The sequence below is a fragment of the Canis lupus genome, chromosome 18 (genome assembly GCF_048164855.1).
Source record: "Canis lupus baileyi chromosome 18, mCanLup2.hap1, whole genome shotgun sequence".
Classification (NCBI taxonomy): Eukaryota; Metazoa; Chordata; class Mammalia; order Carnivora; family Canidae; genus Canis; species Canis lupus.
The window spans coordinates 52,995,584-53,016,560 of record NC_132855.1 but is presented as its reverse complement, the minus strand read 5'-3'; the positions used below and the strand labels follow the sequence as shown (position 1 = coordinate 53,016,560).

Genomic DNA, 20,977 nt, shown 5'->3' with positions numbered 1-20,977 from the left:
GCACCTGTAGGCCCAGCCCCGCTGCTTGGTGATGGGGTACCCCAAAAGAGGGCAGAAACGCCCTTTTCTTCAGGAGCTTGCAGCCTTATCCGTTCCTTCCTCAGGTGGTGCCAGTTAAAATCTGAGGAAATCTACTTTTCTGCAGTTTAGGGGAATCTATTGAATAGGTGGTAAAGGGGGCAGCAGGCAAAGGGAGATGGATAATCACCCCCGCCTGTCTCGCCCGAGTTGCGGTAGGTCTGCGGCGGGCCCGTAGGAGGCGCCCAAAGGACCACGCCATCGGTCTTTAGAGACGCTCCGCTCCTTTCCTCTCCGGCTTTCCTTAGGAGGAACCAGATAACTGGAAGGTCCGGACGGTGGGGAAGGTGATGGGGCGCGGGGGTTCCTTGCGGTTCCCCCTCCATCTCCCGGTATCCCCTCACCATCCCCGGACGGCAGGGACCGGCTGAGCCCGAACGCCCGCTTCCCCGGCGGGGCGGGGCGGGGCGGAGCGCAGCGCCAGGGCCACGCCCCCCTCGGTGCCCCGCCCCCGCCCCGAACCCCGCCCCTTCCCGGCCCCCGACTCGGCTGCGCTCACTCCCCAGCGGGGGCCCGGGGAGCCTCCAGGCGGAGAGGCTCCCGCCCGCCCAAGCAGCGGCCTCCGCATGGAGGGGCCGCTAGCTCCGCTAGCGGGGTTGGGCCCGCGCCCGCCGCCGCCGCCGCCGCCGCCGCTGGGAGGCGGAGCCGCCGCCGTTCCGGAGCCCGGAGCCCGGCAACACCCCGGACACGAGACGGCGGCGCAGCGGTACAGCGCCCGTCTGCTGCAGGCCGGCTACGAGCCCGAGAGGTGACGCCCAGGGCAGAGCGCGGGGCGCATCCGGGGCGGGCGCGGCGGCTCCGGGAACCCGGCGACGCTGCGGGGGAGGGGAAGGGCAGGCCCCAGCACCCTTGCCTTCTAACCTCCTCCACCCCTAAACCCCCGAAGCCGGGCGCAGACGCCACACACCTGGCTTTGGTTGGGGGAAGCGGGCAGGCGCTGTGCAAAGGGTTCGGTGCTGCGCCGAATACGGGAGCAGGTCGGCAAGACGCTCCCGAAAGTCTTAGCCCTATTCGGACCTCGGCTACACACCCGACGATACCTGGTCCAAGTGGCTGCAACTCCTGGGGTGGAAACAGTGCTTGTTGGAGTCCCTGTCCAACTTTGTTTCCTCCTCCTTTAGCCGTTTCCTCCTAGAGCTATCTCCAGAGTCTTACAGGTGTAGGTGTCCAGATGGATGCTTCCTCAGAGCCGGGGGAGGACACTGCCCCCTCCTCGCCATTCACTAAAGTCTGATGAGGCTACTAATGCAGCTCGCCTCAGGGTTTCTCCTAAGATTCAGGACCCCTCCTGCCCTTAGCCTGCTGGGGTCTGTAAGAGTCACTGGAGGAAGAGTGAGGGTGTTGAGCTGGGCCCCAGGGATACTGGCTGAAAAGGAGACAGTGGCTAATCTCTGGTTTGTATCACAGCTTGAAATACAATCCCGCTGTCCTTCCGGTCCAGAGGATTTGGACTTCTTTCTCTGCCCCATCTGTTGGTGCTCAGCAGCCTGGGGAGGTGACCTGGAAGCTGGTTTGGTGGGGGGGGTGGTCTGGGGGGAATTAGCCCTGCAGCTCTGCACAGGGGCTGGTGGCTTATGTAAGAACTTTTAAAGGCTTAAGGGGCTGCTGGGTGAACGCTGGCCCCTCCTGCCCTGGCAGGCTGCCTCTCTAGAATTGACTCAGGTTCCAGCAGCCCTATCCTTCCTCCCATCCTAGAAATTCGCCTACTGGGGCCCAGGGGCCAGGACGATAGGGAGAGACCAGATGAGGTGAGGGAGCAGGCTGGGGCACTTGGAGGCTTGATGGAGGCAATGCCTTGGTTACAAGCAGGTACTGCAAAAGGATCATTTCAGAGCTCAGACCGGGGCTGCAAAAAAGGAGCATTCTTTCTCCAGACTATACTTCTACACAAAGGGGCCATCCCCACCCCCCACCAGTCTTGGAAGAACCTGTGTAAAACCCAAGCCCCAGCCAGGTGGTGTAATGAGATTCCCAACCTGCTGGCGAGACCTCCATCTGCTATCACTAGCTTAGAGAGCTCTGCAAACAGGACAGGGTTGGATGGGAAGTCCTGTGTCCTGGGTTTGGGGCTAGTGTTCTTGTTCTCTAGCTCCATCTTAGGCAAGCCATGTTCCTCATCCCGGCTCTACAAGGGCAATATTGTTGCTACCTCTTCACCCCACCCCCACCCTCCCCTCAAAAGTGTTTTGAAATCTTGTCCCTTTGAGTGGCTCCAGACCAGACAGAAACCCCTGGCTCCCAGCCTGGGCACTACTCCTCCACTACCCTGGAGAAGGTGCTTCGGCCTGCTTCTCTACCCCACTGCCTTCGCAGCTGCTAGGTGGGGGGCCTCAGGGGACCAACAGCCCTTCCTCAGGCTGAGGAGGCCCACTGGTTGCCTCGGTGTCTCCTCCCCATGGAGGAAGCAGCTGGGGAAGATCAGGAAGAGGGAGGAGGAAAGCCACGGGGATGGATTAACCGTCTCTGGAAAAGGACAGCCTAACCCAGGGCTGAGCCCAGCGGCTTAGAGTAATGAGGAGCTCTGACAGGTCAGAGCAGGCGGGGATGTGGGGCAGCAGAAGAAGGGGAGTAGGGCCCTAAGTTCTGTCATCACTGCAAAAGTGACCCCCCTCTCCAGAACTCAGCCTGGCAGCCTTCTCCCCTAGGTCCAATTTCTGGGCTGGGGCAGATGTCCCATTAAAGTCATCTGAGATGTCAGAATCCAGCTGCTCTCCTGCACCCCAGCTCTGGTGGAATCCTGAATAGTACCCTACCCATTCCTAACCCATTCTGTAGGGGATAGTGCGCCAGAGCAGGTCCCTTAGAGACCTAGAGACCACAGACCACCCACCACCTGTGCTCTTGGCCTACAATGCCACTGCAGCCCCTATCCTACTGCTGCAGAAGTGGCCCAGGACACTTTTGATGTGCCAGGGTTCTTTCTCTGGCTGGTCTCACTGCTCTGTCTCCAGATGGCCAGGGAGAGGTCCTAATGCTATGCCCCTCAGGGCCCCCTCACTCCACCATATGGCACGGGCCCCCTCAGGCCGAGTCCATGAGTGTTGGGGAACCAGGAGTGCTTCTGAGGCACCCCTGGCAAGCTGGCTCCAGCCCCTACTCAGCAGAGACCTCCAGTAGGCCCACTCCCTACTTTCCAGTGCCAGAGTGCCCTCAGAAGCCCCCATCAGGAACCCTCCTCAGGGGTCCCCAGGTGGGCAGGGAAGCTTGTGTGTGTGTGTTGGGGGTGGGGGTGTTCTGTGATATTCCCATCACTCACAGTAAGAGGAAAGAGGACACTGGACATCTGAGTCTCCTCCAGCACTGTAGCCTCACGGGCTTCATCGCCCAAATTCTGTGGGAAGGTCCCCCTCCCCTCTGCACATAGATGGAACAGTCTGTATTTTCCTGGCAGGGTCCTGGGGCGTCACTGGGGGAGGCTGGGCATCCCAGGGAGCCTCCCCTGGGCCCGGCTGCCACCAAACTGCTGAGAGGTAAACAAACGCAGCCTCCAAGGGCTGAGGCGGGAGGGAGGGAGCACCACAGAAAGCCACCTTGCCAGGAAGAGGACTGTGTCCCTGCCCTGCCTTTCTCTCCCCTAACCAAGAAGTGGGCTGTGGGGCCACAGGAAGAGGAGGGAGGAGGAGACCGTGGAGTTTGGGGTGCAGGATGGATTCTGCTCTCTAGCTTTTGGTCAGGGAGTAGCATTAGCAGTTCTGGTCTCACAGAGAGAAGGGTTCTGGTCTCCCCCTGCCATCCCACCTCTCCTCAGGTGAATCAGTTTGCTGCTGCCAAATCTTAATGCCCCCATGTAGAAATCTGGGTCTTATTGGGCCCACAGAGCCACCAAACTTCTGCTTTGGGAAATCCTTAAAACTTCCCCAGCCTGTGTCCTAATTTGTATGCATACTTGCCTAAGCCAGGCCTGTGATCCTCCCTCACCTTCCCAGCATACTACCCTCCCAAATGAAAACAAACTTTCCTCTCTGGGGTTAAAACCCAGATATATATATACACCACTTTCTGAGCTGGGGATAGGGCTGACAAACTGAAGCACTGGATCAGGAATCAGAGGTAGTACCGGTCCTCCCTTGCTTTGCTCTCCGAAGGAAGGGACGGTTTTGCATCTGTAAAGTGGGGATATCTAATAGTTGGCAGCCAGCGGATTGTCAAGTGAATGTGATCATTTATGAAAAATGCCTCGTAAACTGCAGAGGGCTTCAAGGCCGCCCAAAGGTCAGGGAATGTCATTGCTGAGAATGCCAGCTCCTAGGCATGATGTTGGGGGAGACTGGGGCCTTGGTACTGGGAGGGTCCAACCACAAACTCCCGTGTGTTGGGGAGCTGTGAGCCCAAACCAGGCCCACAGGGCTCCGAGTCCCCATCAGGGGCTGGCGCTTGGTCTCGGGCGAAGGCAAACCGTGTTGGAGGTATCCCTGGGGTGGGGAGTAGGACAAGGGGAGACTCAGGTCAGCGCGGGCCGGGCGGCTGCGGGAAGCGAGGCTGGGGCCACCCAGGCTGGGAGGGAGCGGGCAGCGGGCAGCGGGGAGCGCGCCGCGGGGGGTTGGGGTGCGGGCAGGGGGCTAGGAGGCGGGGCGACGGGGTGGAGGGGGCGTGGTCCCGTGGTCCCGTGGTCCCGTGGCCCCGCGGGGCGGAGGTGCCACTGCGGGCGGCGGCCGGGCCCGGCTCCTCCGGGCCTTTGTGCGGCGCGGGGCGGAGGCGGCCGTCTCCCGGGGGAGGGGCGGGAGGAGAGGGCGGCGCCCCGGGCCCGCCTCGCGGCTGCCGCAGCCCCCGCCCCCGCCCCCGGCCCGCCCGGCCCGCGGCGGCAGCGTGGCCGCGGCGTCAGCAGCAGCGGCGGCGGCGGCGGCGGCGACAGCAGCCCCAGCGGCGGGGCGGCCGGCGCGGGTGTTTATGTCGGGCCGCGGTGTCTCCCGGCAGCATGGCGGACTACCTGATCAGCGGCGGCACCGGCTACGTGCCCGAGGACGGGCTCACCGCGCAGCAGCTCTTCGCCAACGCCGACGGCCTCACCTACAAGTAAGCGCCGCGGCCTCGGCCCAGCCCCGCGCACCCCCCGCGCGCCGCGACCCCCCCCCCCCGGCCCCGCACGTGCGCCGCGCCCCGGTGACGCCCGCGCTCTCCGGCCCGATTCGAGCCACTTGGGGGGCGGGGGCTGGGCGAAGGAAGGAAGGAGGCCCGCGCGGAGACGGACGTGGCACAGCGACATCGCGGGCCCTCGGTGCCATGCCCCGGTTATGGCCGGATCCCGGGCCGGCCTGCCCCCTTCCTCCTCTCCCGGGCGTCTTGGCCCCATGGAGGGGCCCCGGGGCGGTGGGAACTGGAGATGTGGGAGTTATGGAGAGACTTTTTCCAGACCTTGGTCCAGGACACCCTCTGGCTCCCAGCTCACGTGAGGGCAGAAGGGACCCTGGAGTCCAGCTAAGGCAGCTGCTTGGGTGTTGCCTCCAGGAGAGGCCCAGCTGGGCAGATGGGATGGCTCCTTTTTCCCACAGACCTGTCCAGCCTTCCTTCCAAGTGTGCCCCGGCCGGCCCACAGGTTAGCACTAGTGCCCCCCCCCCCCCGCCCCCCAGGGCACGAGTATTCTGTGACTGCTACCCCTAGCCCACCCTACAGGGGGTTTTGGAGAAGGAGGAGACCTATCTGTTTGCCTCTGGCTTAGTTTGCATTTCCATGGGCCCCGGGCCAGTTGTCCTGCGGGCTGCAGGCCTGGCACTAGCTCCCCTGGCTGCAGGACTGTGTCCATGCCAGGAAGGACCATCAAAACCTGGGACTGGGAAGAGTGGGGATGCTAGCAAGTCAAAAGCATCCCTGCCCTGTCTCCTGCCGGTCCCTGCCCTTGCCTGTAAGCACTCATGCTCAGCAGGCAGTTTCCCTAGTCACCAGGATTCCCAGTCATTTCTAAGTGGTTCGGCTTGCCTGGCCATAGCTGGGGTGTGGGCCAGGTGAGGGGTGTATGCAATACCTAGAGAATATTGAGAGACCCAGACTCCAGCGATTCTTCTCCTCCTTCTCAGTGTGCCACAGAGGCCTCTTCACTGTACAGAAGGGTTACCGAGGGGCAGGGGCAGTTAAGGTTCTTTATTTGTTTGGAGGGTCTTTGATGAATGGGGAGAAAGGATCTCTCTGATACATTGTTCACTGGAGTCTTCTAGGTAAACTCCCTAGGGAAATTCCTAGCAGTTTCTCTAGGTCTGGCAGGTTAAAGACCCCACCCCTCCCACCCACCCTGCAGCTTTTCCTTCCTGCACTGGGGTGGCTGCTGCTTTGCTTAGTCCGGTTGGGAGTGTTCCTAAAGTATGGAGCTTTTGCTTTTGGGTGTGTCTGTTAAGGCCACGTGACTTCAGGCAGATTGGGCCCACGGGGCCCCTGGGTTATGGCACACTGCTTTGCCAAATCCACGCAGACCCACGGTCTCCTTCAGGGCTTTGCCATGACCATGGCCCACCCTAGTGTTGGCAGCTGCCATGCTTGGTTAGGGCCCCGGCATCCTGGTCCTAACAACTGTAAAGCCCCTTTCTCCCCTTTCCCATCCCAGGTCATGTCTGTTGGTTGCTCCAGTCCAACTGGAGTGGAGTGGCAGCTCTCTCAAAACATTTCCAAGTGCCTGCTCTGTCAGAACATGCCCCATGCTCAGCCCCCCAGGGTCCCTCCATGCTGTTCTGAACCCCATGTGACTCAGCAGCCCCAGTCCTGGGCTGTGCAGCTCGTCCTGTGCCTAGTGGTGCTCATGCCATGCTGCACTACTAAATGGTTTTTGGGTTCATTCTGTGTTTACTTACTGCCTCCACCTATCAAGATTGAGAAGTTTTCAAGGACAGGCGCTGTATCTGCTATGTGTGTCATTATAGGAACTCCTATGTGCCTCAATGAGCTCTGAGCCCTGAAGGCAATGGACATTTGAGGCCAGCTGCCTTGGTGGCGCCCCAGGTCCACAGACCTTCCACTGGCTTTGGCTCTGGGTCTCTGGGCTAGAATCAGCAAGATGCTAGTGGGGGGCATGAGGGTGCTTCAGCCCTGGCCAGGGAATGGCAGGGATCAGAGGGCTCTGGTCTCTGCCCCCCTTCCCACCCCTAGGCTACCTCGCCTGGCACGGCAGGCCCTGCCCCTTTTGGGGACCCCTCCTCACTCAGTAACGCTCACTTTTCTGTCTTCACAGCGACTTCCTGATTCTCCCAGGATTCATAGACTTCATAGCTGATGAGGTGGTGAGTACCTCTTCTGCTGACCTGGGGGAGGAGGACCCCGTATGTGGTAGAAGAGGCTGACTTCTTGCTCAAGGGCGGGGTGGTGGGGAGACTTTTCTCGGGCATGTAGCCTTTACTGCTGCCAGAGACACTGGCACAGTGCAGTGGGGTAGACTGATGGGGCAGAAGCAGCTGTGGGGACTCAGGGGTGTGCTGAGTGGTGGGCCTGGCACAGGGCAGGAGGGCTGTCACTGCCAGAGCCGCGGTGAGGTTCCGAAAGGCCCTGCGAGGGGATGGGGTTGGGTGTGGCAGCTGCATTACTGCGGTCAGGAAGGATTGCATTTTGTCTGAAATGCTGAGCAAGGACATGACAGAAGCCAGTAAAGTTATGGAGACTTTGGATGAGGTGGACAGACTGGTCTATGGGTCCGTAATGCATAGGAATTGGCAAGACGATTTGTGAGAATTCAGTTCTGGACAAATACAAGGAAACACGGTGCCTCACTTTATTGAAGGGGCTCAGCAATGAGCCAAGTGAATGAACAGTGTTCTTTATGCTTTTAACCTATGACAGATTCCTAGAAGCCGAGGGGTGAGTGCTGACGAGTATAAGTCATTTCATGGAGAAGTTAGATTATTCAACAATGAATTCCTGCACATTAGAGAGTTTCCTTTGTTGCTGTTACTGATACTTATTCGGGTCTGATGCTCACGGAAGACCAAAGGGCCTGAGTGTGCCCGGATCACTCTTCCCTCAGGGAGACTCATGTCTAGCCTCGTAGCCAGTGCTGATGTGGATAGATTTTGGGGGGAAAATTTGGGCTATTCTGGATATGTCCCTTGTGATGGCAACCAGGATATCTTGGTTCAACTGTTCAGTTTAACGAAATTTACCAAGCCCTCTGGCTTTGCACCAGACCCGGGGCAGGGTATGAAGAAGAAAGGGATGGAAAAGTACCATCCTGGCTATCCGGGTCTCCCAGTCCTATGGCCTAGGTCAGGAAGGCTGTGTGGCTCTTCTCCTGTGGCATGATGGGAGAGGAGAAGACAGAGTTTTCTAGACTGCAGGGCCATGGTTCCAAACCAGGGTCTCTGGACGGGCTTCAGGGGCCTATGGATCTCCAAAAATTCTATACCAACATCTGTGAGTGCTTTGGGGGCTAAGATCCATGAGCTGTTGGCCTGAATCTCAGAGGCAGATCCTCCCAAATGTATATGTGCAGCTCTGACCTCTCCCCTGAGTGGCAGACCCTTAGTTCCTTACTTTCCTGGATGTCCTATAGACTCCTTTCTACACCTTCTCCTGGTCACAGCATTTCCCACCTGGCCCTGTTGGGCAGCCTCCTCTGTTGCCTCCCTGCCTCAGGCCTTGTCACATAGAGTCTATTCTCCACATCAGAGCCTGAGCAACTTCTTTGAAACATAAGTCAGGGACGCCTGGGTGGCTTGGTCGGCTAAGCATCTCCCTTCTGCTCAGGTCATGATCTCAGGGTCCTAGGATCAAGCCCCACATCAGGCTCCCTGCTCGATGAGGAGCCTGCTTCTGCCTCTGCCCTTCCCCCTGGCTTGTGCCCTTTCTTTCTCTCTCAAACAAAGAAATAAAATCTTAAAAAAAAAGACAAAAAAACCCCACATGAATCAGATCATGTCTCTTCTGCCATGAGACCCTCCAGTGGCTTCTCATCTTAGGATCAAATCTAAGCTCCTCTCCATGGCCTCAAGGCTACACATCCTTACTGCTCACCCCCTTAACCCCTGTCTGTCTCTGCCCCTTAGCCCCTGCCCCTCCCCTTTCGCTCTCCTGTGAAAGCCTTCTTCTGTCTTAAATACACCTGAGGAAGATTGGGAACGGAGGCAGGTTTCGCACACATAGCCCTCTCTGCCTGCAGTGACAGCCCCTCAGACTTGGACTTGATTGGCTCCCACTTGTCATATCCCAAGAAAGAGGCTTCCCCTGACCACCACATCTTCCTTCCCGTGGCCACTTAGCTTTGTTGTCTTTCCTTGGGGCCTTTATCCTGACTGAATAATCTCATAAGTGTTTTACATGTTTGTCATCTTTTTTTCCAAGTAGAATGTAACTTCAGGAGCGATAGCACCTGCCTCATTCACTGTTGTATCTGCAGGCCTGTCCTGGTGCGGGGGACCCATAGGGGCTCTGTACACATTGGTGGAGCGATTGGTAAAACTCTTCACACAGACAATGCCTCTGTTCTCAGGACCTGACCTCAGCCCTGACTCGGAAGATCACCCTGAAGACGCCGCTTATCTCCTCCCCGATGGACACTGTGACAGAAGCCGACATGGCCATTGCTATGGCTGTGAGTCAGTCACCAGTGTTGGGAAGACTCTGGGGGTAGAGGGGGACCAAATGGGGGCTGGATTCAGGAGTGGGGTTCGCAGAGCAAAATGGTTGGCCCCTGGCTCTGATCACACTTCCCTTTCACTCTAGCTGATGGGCGGTATTGGTTTCATTCACCACAACTGCACTCCGGAGTTCCAGGCCAACGAGGTGCGGAAGGTCAAGGCAAGTACGAGGCCTGTTCCCCAGAAAGAAGATGCGACCTGGCTGCCCCCTGCTTTGCCATGCTCTGGCTGACTGCTGTGGGGTCTTGTCTGCCCTTTCCCACATTGGGGACATGGGGCTCAGCCCTCGTTTGCCCACTGGCCCTCTCTTCCCATTGAGAGTCCTGGCTCCCCTGTGGCATGGCTGTAAACCACCTCCAGCCTTCTTTCAGCTTTTCTGAAAGAAGCCTGTCTCTACCCACAGAAATTTGAACAGGGCTTCATCACGGACCCCGTGGTGCTAAGCCCCTCACACACTGTGGGCGATGTGTTGGAAGCCAAGATTCGGCACGGCTTTTCCGGCATCCCCATCACTGAGACAGGCACCATGGGGAGCAAGCTGGTGGGCATCGTAACCTCCCGAGACATTGACTTTCTTGCTGAGAAGGACCACACCACCCTCCTTAGTGAGGTACTTGCAGGGCAGGGAAAGTGTGGTGGGGGCAGAGGGAGGGCCTCACATCCTGGGGCCTCAGGCTGGTGCCTGTGACCAGGGACCAGAGGGAGGCCCGGCTCCCTTCTCTCTCACCTGCCAACCTGCAGGCAAATGTTCCTGGCTCCACAGGTGATGACTCCGCGGAATGAGCTGGTGGTGGCTCCGGCGGGTGTAACGTTGAAAGAGGCAAATGAGATCCTGCAGCGCAGCAAGAAAGGTACCCGGAGTGCGCAGAAATTGCAATACTCCTCCCCCATCCCAATCTGTCCCCCTGCACCCCAGGCCCCCTGTTCCTTCAGAGCTTTGTAGGCTGTTCCAGCAACCAGACTGCCTGATGCCCGGGCCTTGGGGAAGTTTTGAATAATCCCAGGTTGGAGTATGAATCCTGAGGTCCTTTCCTTGGCTTAGGAAAACCTGTCCCCTATTCAGCATCTTCACACTATGTCTTCCCATAAAGCTAGTCCTGTGTAATGCTCATCACAAAACAAAAACAAGAACAAAACTGCTGAAACATGCTTTCTATGCCCCATATTCCATAAAAAAAATTGTATGTCAGCTTATCAAAGACCTTGAGAAATCCTGCAGTTAAATGTATTTTACATTGGGGCCACTGACACAATAGAGGAGACACTGGGAAATGCTTCCCTGGCTCAGACTGGATTGTTTCCTGGGGGTGGTACTGGAAAGGGTGCATGTTCCTCCCTGCCTCACATTTGTGCCCCGGCTAGGAGTTTTCGACCACTGTGGCCTGTGGCCTAGCAGGTGAAAGGCTGCCAGTGCTCAGGGGCCGCCCACCCAGCTTGGTTAGGCCACAGGGCAGGAAGAGCTCCGGAACCCACTTGGTTGAGAGGTTTCTTTGCTTCCTGTTCTTTGGGAAGACGGCCAGGTGCCTAGGAGCATTTCCTGGGTGGGTGCTGTCACCTAGTGGCTAGTTTGGGTACTTCAGTGGGATCTTCAGGCTTGGTCTGTTTGGTCCTGACTTTTGGGACTCTCACTCCAGCCCCAGAGGCCTGTTCCTTCACCTAACCTCTGCATTCCTCATCAGGGAAGCTGCCCATTGTCAACGATCGTGATGAGCTGGTGGCCATCATTGCCCGCACTGACTTGAAGAAGAACAGGGATTACCCTCTGGCTTCCAAGGATTCCCACAAGCAGCTGCTGTGTGGGGCGGCTGTGGGTACCCGGGAGGATGACAAATACCGCCTGGACCTGCTCACCCAGGCAGGCGCCGATGTCATAGTGCTGGTATGGGCACCGTCCTGGAGCAGGGTGGTTCAGGAGACGAGAGGCTTAGGAAGACCTGGGTTTGCTTCTAAATAAGCCTGAAATTGGAATTAGGAGGGTCATGGGTACTCTGACAGCTCAGAGAAAATTGTGGGCCTTTTGGGAGGCCCGAGGCACCCTAATACTTAGAGCTCACATTCTTCGAGCACCCCACCCCCACCCCCCGCTTGCCTGGTTCTGCACTCAGACCTTTATGTGGATAAACTCATTTGACCCTCACAACAGTTCCCTGAGGTACAATACCACCCCCACCTGTCAGATGAAGGAACCAGGGTTGACAAAAATTAAGTAATTTCATCTGTAGTGAGTTGGTGGGAACAGGCTATGGCCCCTGGCAAGATCTTGCTGCAAGGACCAGTCCATACAGTGGGTATAACGGGGCTTTGTCTGCTCTGAGACTACAAACTGGTGGTGCTCAAACTTTTTGGGGAAAGCAAGCCTCTTCGAGACTCAGTTGGCTGAGAGTTGTCAAGTGTTTTCTCTGGGGAAAAAAAAAGAGCTTTCTCATAACGTTTTTCATACCATATCAGGAGTTTATCTGCTCATGATCCCCTCTTCCCCCATCAAGGACTGTTGGCCATGAAAGTCTGAATGTTTCTGTCTCCTTTCTCACAGGACTCCTCCCAAGGGAACTCTGTGTATCAGATCGCCATGGTGCACTACATCAAGCAGAAATACCCCCACCTCCAGGTGATTGGGGGGAATGGTGAGTGCAGGGTCCCCCGTCACCCCCTGTCCTTGGCCCCGCACTGCATAACAGAGGAAACTGTCCTCAGCATTCCTAGGTGATGGCATTACTCCTATGTGGGGAAGAGGGCTGACTGAACGGGCTTGGTTACTGTGGGTCGAGGAGGCTAGACTGGGGTCCCAGGCAGTCCCAGGGCAAGGAAAGGGCATCCTATCCTCACACTGTTCCTCTTTCCCTGCTCCTCCAAACCCTCTTCCCCACCCCTAGTGGTGACAGCAGCTCAGGCCAAGAACTTGATTGATGCTGGTGTGGACGGGCTACGTGTGGGCATGGGCTGCGGCTCTATCTGCATCACCCAAGAAGGTAGGTGTCAGGAGAGTAATGCCAACAAGAACACCCCACTGGGCCTCCACAGGCTCTGGGGCCCCACTCTTGTTCCACAGACGCATGCTGAATGCTCGCTGCACAGTCTCTTTCCCAGGATGATGGGTTCAGGGGTGATCTGGGCTCAAGCTCTGCCTATCTGACCCACTGACTTGGGAAAGGCTGATATAAGGTAACTTTGAATTTTGCAAGTATGCCAGCCTACTTCTCAGATTCTGGTCAAGAAGGCCCAATCTGGAGGCCCAAGGCTGGTGTGAATACTTCCCTGAGGGGCTTGTTGGAAGCCAGCTCAGAGTTTGGATAAGCTTTGTGACAAGGAAGATACTTAAGATGTGGAGATAGCATGTCCCTGAATGTGTAAGGACATACAACGTTATCACTGTGTGGCAATAGTGAGGGTGGGGGGGTCCTCTCAGTCACAAAGCCCTTTTGCAGGGTGCATTCCTGAACATGAAGTGGAGGGGTGGGAGACCCTGGTGTGCATCCTCGTATGCTTGAGGGGTGCTCCCTGGAGGCTGGTGTCTGACTTGTGGGTCCTGGCTTGGCCTGAGGGGACATTTCTGGATCCTCTAGTGGGGGTCATTTCTCCCTCACTAGAGTGACCCATTTGGTCTTCTCTGCCCAAAACATCTCCTCTTTTTGGTCTTCAGAGCCTCTGCTTTTAAATATCTATGGTTCACCTTAGCTGACCACCATGGTAAAACGTGGGCCTTCACTCAGTGACTTACCGTATATTAATTGAGCACCTGTTGTGTGTCAGGCACTGTTCTAACTCTTGAGAGGCAATAAGGACAAAACAAACCACAGGTGCTTCCAGAGAAAGCTTCTTCTCCATTTTATCCAGCTTTCCCTCCATCCCTAGATAAGTGCTAGTTCCTTAGAATTCCCACTTAAAATCTCATACTTAAAAACTGTGAACTATTAAAGTCAAGGAAACGCAAACCAGTATCCCAGAGGAGCTATGAGTACCTAACCTTGGTAACAGGCTTTGCAAATAAGAGATTGAGAGAGAGGTTGAGTCTGGGGACTGCCACCCCTCCCCCAGACCCAAGTGCACCAGTCTGGGGGTAGGGATGCTATACTCTGATACTCTGAAGGCTAGTACTGACCACACACACACACACACACACACCTGGCAAAATCCTGCATGGTACTGTTCTGGGTGGAGTGGGCCAGGTACCCGGAGTGACATGCCCCCTAGTGTTATATACTGCTGCCTATCCTGGGCCTCAGAAGTATCATCCAGCCCCGTCCCTTTTCCCAAGAGGAGGTGGGACACAAGGAGACGAGCCTCTCCCCACCTCAGACTTGTGTGCCCTCCTGCAGTGATGGCATGTGGTCGGCCCCAGGGCACTGCTGTGTACAAGGTGGCCGAGTATGCCCGGCGCTTCGGGGTGCCGGTCATAGCTGATGGTGGCATCCAGACCGTGGGGCACGTGGTCAAGGCCCTGGCCCTTGGAGCCTCCACAGGTAAGGGGGTCTGCTTGGGGTGGGGCAGGCTGGAGGGGGGTTGGGAGCTGGGTAAGGGCAGTAGGAGGTCTATGGGGCTGGAGGCACTGACCCCTCAACCACCACAGTGATGATGGGCTCCCTGCTCGCCGCCACCACGGAGGCCCCTGGCGAGTACTTCTTCTCGGATGGGGTGAGGCTCAAGAAATACCGGGGCATGGGCTCCTTGGATGCCATGGAGAAGAGCAGCAGCAGCCAGAAACGATACTTCAGGTGCCCTGCTTCTGAACCCCAGCCCCGGGCAGACCAGCCCACAACCCTTCAGCATCCACACAGCCTTTGATTTCCCAAGATGGTACCTACTCTCCATATGATAGTTCTGGAAACTGAGGCACAGGGTACAAGTAGCAGACATGGGATAGTACCTGGGCCATCTGACTCCGAACCCATGCTTTTTTACACTGCGGCCAGGGAGTGGCAGCTTGGGGGATGGGGGGCTCCTGGTGGTATCCCCTGTGCTGGTACCCTCAAGAGGTGGCGTGGGCTCCCCCGAGCCATGGGCTGCTTGGCTCAATCTCTTTGCCCTCCACGCAGTGAGGGGGATAAGGTGAAGATCGCACAGGGTGTTTCGGGCTCCATCCAGGACAAAGGCTCCATTCAGAAGTTCGTGCCCTACCTCATAGCAGGTATCCAGCATGGCTGCCAGGATATCGGTGCCCGTAGCCTGTCTGTCCTGCGGTGAGTACTGTGACTGGGGTGGGAGTGGGGGCACAGGTGAGGGGAAGACCCTGCTTCCCCTCTGTCCTCCATGTCCCTAACGTGCTCCACTGACCTGCCTGCAGGTCCATGATGTACTCAGGAGAGCTCAAGTTCGAGAAGCGGACCATGTCGGCCCAGATTGAGGGTGGCGTCCATGGCCTGCACTCGTAAGTGTGGTGGCCTCCTTGCCCCAGCTGGCTGGCACTTGGGTTGGGCAGGTGGGGCCATGGTTCAGAGGCCAAGCCGAGGTTTCAGGGAACCCGTGGACCCTCTGCACCAGGAATGGATGCTTCTGCAGGATGACCCCATCACCCTGCCCTACAGGGCCTAGCCCACCCTTAGACCCTGCCCTTTGGACCCCATGCAGGCAGGCCCCTCCCCTCCCCTCGGGCAGCTCCCCGAGCAGGGCATGGGAGATGTGGCTGCTAGCCCCCCTCCTGGGCTCCCAGTCCCTTGCTTGCTCAGAAGCTTGGTGGCTGGTGGCAGGGGCTGGAGGTGCTGGGCTCTTGCTGGTGGCAGCGTCAGGCAGGAGGTGGAGGCTGGGGGCATGAGCCCTCTGGCGGGGAAAAGGGCAGAGAGACACATGCCAGGGCCAGCGCTGGGGCGACCGTTGGGCGGGGCAGTGCTAGTTGGCAGCAGTAGTTGCAGGCATGCGTCCCCGCCCTGGTCGAGAGGGCCTGTCCCCCCAGGCATAGGCGGGCATCTAACTTGTGTCTCTTTCTGCCCCATCCTCCCATAGCTATACCTTTCTGCCGTGTAAGTAACTGCGCTGCCCGGGCCAAGCGTAGAGTAGAGCAGGGGCAGTCTGGGTGGGACCTGGGCTGGGGGCGGGGGCCGTTGGGTCGGGGGTGGCACTGGGGTGTAATCATGGGATGCGGACCCCAGGACTGGCACCGAGCTGGGGCAGCCAACAGTGGCCCCTCGTCCAGTGGAAACGGTCCCTTCTGGGGTGCAGAGAGATGTCCCCAACCGCAGGCCTGAGGTCTCCCTGTCTTGGACTGAACCCAATGACCACAAGGGGCCTTGGCCAGTGTGTGTGCAGGACTGGGGTGGAGACATGGCAGCAGAGGTTCAGCTTGGTCTGAGCTTGCTCTGTGAGGATGGACTGTGTCTTCTTTAGCTGCGTCTCCACCCCCAGCATTGGGCACAGCCTACTCAGCTGTGGCTGTGGCCAGAGGGAGCATGGCTATCTCTGCACCTGGCATGGTTCTCTCAGGAGCCATGGCCTGGGGAAGACAGAGGCACGGGGCCTGCTCTTTCCCCCTCTTGCACCCCATGTGGGGATGCCCTGGCATCCCAAGGCCTAAGGGTGAGGGGATCTGGGAAGGGAGCAGGTCCAGACACTCACTCTTGGCTTCCCTCTTGCCTTGTCCCCACAGTTACGAGAAGCGGCTGTACTGAGGATGGAGGTGGAAGCCAGGGCAGTGGAGGGGGTGCGCCGCAGGGTGCCCCTTTGAGCACAGCCTCCCTCCATAACTGAGTGGTCCATAGATTTGCACTACGGATTCCCCAGTTCCTTTCCAGGGAGAGAGGAGGGGCGCCCCTGAGGGTCTGCGGCCCCTCCTGGCCATCCCCTGCAGAGTCAGGACTGCTCCTGGGGCTCAGCTGCCCTGGGGGCATCCCCCCACCCCGGGTTCCCCCTTCTTCAGTCCCCCTGAGCCTAGCCAGCCTGGGCTCTCAGGCCCTGTGCCTGCCTCAGGTCTTTCTCGCTGCAGCCTGCTCCGGCCTGGCGCCCACCCCTGGGGCAGGTGGCCCCTCCTGGCTTCTGTAGGGCACCTCCCTCCCTAACCTCCATCCCAGAAATGGTGCTCTCCTGGCCCTGCCTCTGGCCCCTTCCTGGGCTGTCGCCCCCTCAGCCATGTGGCACTTCTGGGCTCCTGACCTAGGCCAGAGGGAGGTCTCTGCCCCCTTCCCCTGGCCCTGGACTCCCCGGGCCCTGCTCCTCAGGCCACTCCCCCTGCCCCTGCCCCTGGCCCTGGGGAGGAGGCTGCCCATCATTCCTGACTCACCGCCGTCCCCGGGTGTACCATTCCTGCCCTCTCCTCTCAGCTGCAGTCGAAGGCTTTAACTTTGCACACTTTGGGGTCACAGTTACGTCATTGTATATTAAATAATCTGAATAAATCAAGAGGTCTCAATACCTCTGCCATCTTGTCTCTGCCCCTTGTCTGCTGGGCAGTTGGCACCTACCCTAGTGATAAGCTGGAGCCCAGAGGCCCTGTCAGAGCTGGGCTAGGTGCTGGGGGATCACCAGGCCCAGCGTCCCCAGGAAGGTGAGGAGGGCGTTGTGGTATTCTAGGGGGTACTGGCACAAGTGGGCCACATGTTGGGGGGGTGTCTCCCAGGCCTGTGCCTACATTGGCATGCTCATGCAGGCAGACGGTGTGGCAGAGGAACCATTGTGGCTGTAGAAGACTACCATCGGAAGCCGCACTGGTGACTGCCCCAAAGTCCCCACTGCAGCCTTGTGATACCAGAGGTGGAAGTGGGGAATGGCTCTAACCCTGATCACCAGGCCCAGAGCCTGTGGCCTCATCAGCTGAGATACATGTGTGGGTACCAGGTAGAGAGGCTTAGCTCCCACTGTTCATATGCAGCTCAGGACCCGTGTCCCAGACTCAAAGCCCTCCTTGTGGGGACAGCACTTACATGTGGGCTGCTGAATATTCTCAGGGTTGGGGGTCCTGGGGTGCTCACATTGCCTTTCTCTGCCTCTGTTGTTATAGTTGGGCATTGGGCATGCAGCTGTGCCACCAATGTACAGGCACCACTCAGGAGTGGAAGCAAAGAAGATGGCCTGAATGCTCTAGTGGCAGGAATGAGGAGAGGGTATAGAAACTAAACCCTAGTGGGTGGGTAGGGAATAGCTGGAAACATTCCCCTGACTCTCACTGAGGCATCTTCCAGCCTTGAGGGATGAGAAAGAAAGACCTGGAGGGCAGGACCGTTGTTTGGGTTCAGAGCTGGTTCAATGACCCCTCCAAGAGTGTTGCAAAGTGATGGGTCAACTGAGAGTTCCCAGAGGCCTCGCACCCTGGAGTCTGTGGCCTCAGTGAGCCCCTAAGAGTCCAGAGAGACTCAGCTGGGTGGGAGAAGGATGCATGGGGGATGGACCAAAATGAGGCCATGTTTCATTGTTTGTCTTGCATGTTGATTTGCGAAAACCATACAGGAATCAGCTTGACCAGCAATTGAGATGGGAAAGATCTAAGGGTTTTTAGAGAAATACAGTATCACTTGGCAGCAAGGGTGTACATGGTTCAAAGCGAAAATTTTTCTTTTGCACTAGATGGAACTGGGTGATTAGAACTGACCAGGAGAACAGGTTACCTTGTAACAATGACCTTCCTGTTACTTGAGGTATGTTAGCTTTAGTTTGGTGCTTCTTGAGGAAGTTTAAGCACAATGGTCCTGAAATTTTGGTATGTATCCAAACCCCCTGGAGAGCTAAAAACAAATCCAGAAGCCCAGAATCACTGAAGTAGGACAGAGTCTGGGCCTATGAGCTATCCCTCAGGCCCAGGTGATTCTGACACATACCCAAGTTTGAGAATCACTGTTGAAGAAACCTATGAATCCAGTTAATATGATTCTGAGATTTGTCAAAGCGCGTGCCATTAAGAGTTTCAGACCACACAGCACCCACCTCATGGCCTCATTGTGAGGTTACATGAAAGAATGTACGGAAGGAAGGTTATGAGTGGTCAGTAAATTAGTCTTGGCATGTACTATTGGCCCTCCTCTTCTGCAAAGGAATGGAGGCTGGAGATGAACGCATGCCAGGCTGGCCCAGACTCACTCGCTCTAGGTTATAGAATTCAGCCACTGTAGGCCCAGGTGGGACAAAGGGATAGTCGCTTTAGGGAGGATGGCCACATCAGATCCAGAGGTAGTCCAGAGCCACATTTGGGGCAGATGCAGATCACAGACCCCGTGATCAGCAGAATGTGTTCACCTGGAGTCCAGCCTGGTTGGTGTGGCTTAGGCACTCCCCACCCTCACCCTGGCACACTCACCCAGCTCCGTGCAGTCCAGGCTGCCCATTGCCAGGCTGTGGAAGATGTGGCTGCGCAGGCAGCAGGCCACATTGCTGTGTCACTCCAGGTCCTGGCTCATAAGCAGCAGCACCTGTGTAGGGTTTTAGCCACACAGAGAGAGGGCATGCACCACCAGCAGGTGGGCAGCCAGTGTCCTGGTCTCTCACAGTGACACCAGCATGCAGGCAGCCTGCCCCAGGCTCCAGTACGGGCACTCTCCACGACCAGCACACGGAAGCCACAGACCAGGTAGAGCTGCAGGTACCTGTCCCAGCCAGGGGAGAAGCAGCAGCTGGCGGAGGCCCAGCGACCCTGATGAAAGGAGCCCGAGAGCTGGTGGGCAGCAGTAGGGCCGTGACCAGCCCACCCTGGAGGACAGATGGAGGAGTGGTGGGTAGCGCTCAATTCTGGCCCCACCTTTCCCCCCACATCTGCAGGCGGAGAGCAGGGGCTCTCAGGTGGCTTGACCCAGTAGCTCAGGAGGGGCCAGACTGGCCCTCTGAAGGCTCTTGGAGCTTCTTTGGTTCCAGTGCTGATCAGGAAATGGGTGGCAGCCAGCCCTGAACGGGGTCAGCACCCCAGCTGTGTACGACTCAGCCACCCTCAGATCCCCCTCCATGCCACCTCCTTACATCCGGGAGTGGGGTCTAGAGAGGAAGAGGAGCCAGCCACAAGGAGAGGAGGGGGAGGCAGCTCCTTCCTCCACCCTCACACTAAGCTTTTTATTCCTTCAGGATTCCTCCTGGCTAGTAAGGGCCAGACTCTGACGCCAACCTCTCTGGGTCCATGCCTCACCCCCACTTTATACATAGCTCCCCCCTTATTAGGGGGCAATTTTGTGCACGTCACCCCACCCCCAGCGGTCCTCCACCTCCAGCTGAGCAGGACATCTGCTCAGAGGTAGGGCCAGGGTCAGAGCATGCAGCCCCTGGCAACACCTACCAGGCCCAGCTCCAAAACCCTGCTCCCCATACCTGTTGTCCTTAGGACAGGGCCCCTCATCTACAGGGTGAGAGAATCACCTTCACCAGCCTCCTTTACTTTCCTTCTGCTTCAGTTCCAGAGGGAAGATAGGCAGGGTCAGGCACCCAAGAGACCTTGGTCCCAGCCTCCTGCTCCATCCCCTCTTAAGACCATTGGCAACAGTAGTCTCTGGGCTGAGAGCTAGGTGTCTGGCTCCCAAGTGAGCTGCACCCCCTAGCCCAGCTAGAGTCGGAGGGGATGCGTGTAGGTAACAGGGTGCTGTATTAGCCTGGGACAGGTAGAGTCCAGCCTTTCCCTCTCTGGGTGCCTTAGTTTCTCTACTTGTGATCCTCATTAGGGAAAGAAGATTATCTCACCCCCACCTCCACTCCAGGCATCTCAACAGCTTCCTGTCTTTTGACCCTGCACACGAGGTCCACTCCACCCTTCACCTTTCAGGGCAGGATCATCTCAGGGTGACCAAGGGCAGGTAGGGGCAGATGCCCAACCACTGAGACACCCAGGGGTTCCCGGAGCCACCCAGGTGTCCCAGGAGGAAAGCACTTTTTATGGTGGAGATGCTGGGGGAGAGGAGCAGGGGCAGAGAGCGTTCTGTGCCTGGGGAAGCCGGAAATCCCAGGTCTGGGTACCTTAGGAGCAGTGTGGCACTGCATCCAGCAGGTGGCGCCAGGACCCGTCGACCTGGGAGACCCCGGGACCCTGGAGCGGGGCAGTTTCCTAGGCAACAGGCAGCCTTTTTGAAAGCCCTGCTCTTGGCAACCATTCCCTGGTTGCCCGTGTCCACAGTAAAATTTGGCGTCTGAAGGACAGGAGGAGCACGGGAGTAAAATAATCTCTCAGAAAGGAGAGAAGCTGGGTGGGGGTGGGGAAAGGAGTCTAAAAGACCTGCTTTCCGCAGCCATTTATTTAACCAAGCACCAGTCACTGTGGTAGGTGCATGGTATCCTCAGCAATCCCACAAGGTGGTAGTAGCACAAATTCTTTTATTACGGACGGAGAAAATGAGTGCCAGAGAGATAGTGACTTCCCAAGTCACCAGATGATAAGAGGTTAGCTCAGTTAGGAAGCAGGGCCTGCCCAGACCTCCTCCCTTCCGTTCCACTTTGCCTCCTGGTGATGGGCATGGTCCCT

At 57.6% G+C, this 20,977-nt stretch overlaps 1 protein-coding gene across 2 annotated transcripts; it reads left to right on the top strand.

Moving 5' to 3' along the window:
• The first annotated feature begins 611 nt into the window (after positions 1-611).
• On the top strand, positions 612-16,965 carry IMPDH1 (inosine monophosphate dehydrogenase 1). Of its 2 annotated transcripts, none has more exons than XM_072784472.1 (15): positions 612-826; positions 4,993-5,091; positions 7,233-7,281; positions 9,480-9,581; positions 9,713-9,787; positions 10,031-10,237; positions 10,391-10,478; positions 11,307-11,506; positions 12,161-12,251; positions 12,501-12,596; positions 13,944-14,087; positions 14,195-14,339; positions 14,661-14,804; positions 14,909-14,992; positions 15,565-15,604. In XM_072784472.1, the coding sequence occupies exons 1-15, from the start codon at positions 645-647 to the stop codon at positions 15,587-15,589; spliced, it is 1,731 nt and encodes a 576-aa protein (XP_072640573.1). In that variant the 5' UTR covers positions 612-644; the 3' UTR covers positions 15,590-15,604. The 2 variants fall into 2 exon arrangements, with proteins under 2 accessions (XP_072640573.1, XP_072640575.1); XM_072784474.1 differs by lacking the exon at positions 15,565-15,604 and adding an exon at positions 16,205-16,965 and having other exon boundaries at positions 615-826.
• The last annotated feature ends 4,012 nt before the right edge of the window (positions 16,966-20,977 follow it).

Coding starts and splice junctions, on each gene's coding strand:
- IMPDH1 (XM_072784472.1), top strand. CDS start 645: ATGGAGGGGCCGCTAGCTCCGCTAGCGGGGTTGGGCCCGCGCCCGCCG. Junction 14,088..14,194: donor GGCCCTTGGAGCCTCCACAG/GTAAGGGGGTCT, acceptor CAACCACCACAG/TGATGATGGGCTCCCTGCTC. Junction 14,805..14,908: donor CGTAGCCTGTCTGTCCTGCG/GTGAGTACTGTG, acceptor ACCTGCCTGCAG/GTCCATGATGTACTCAGGAG.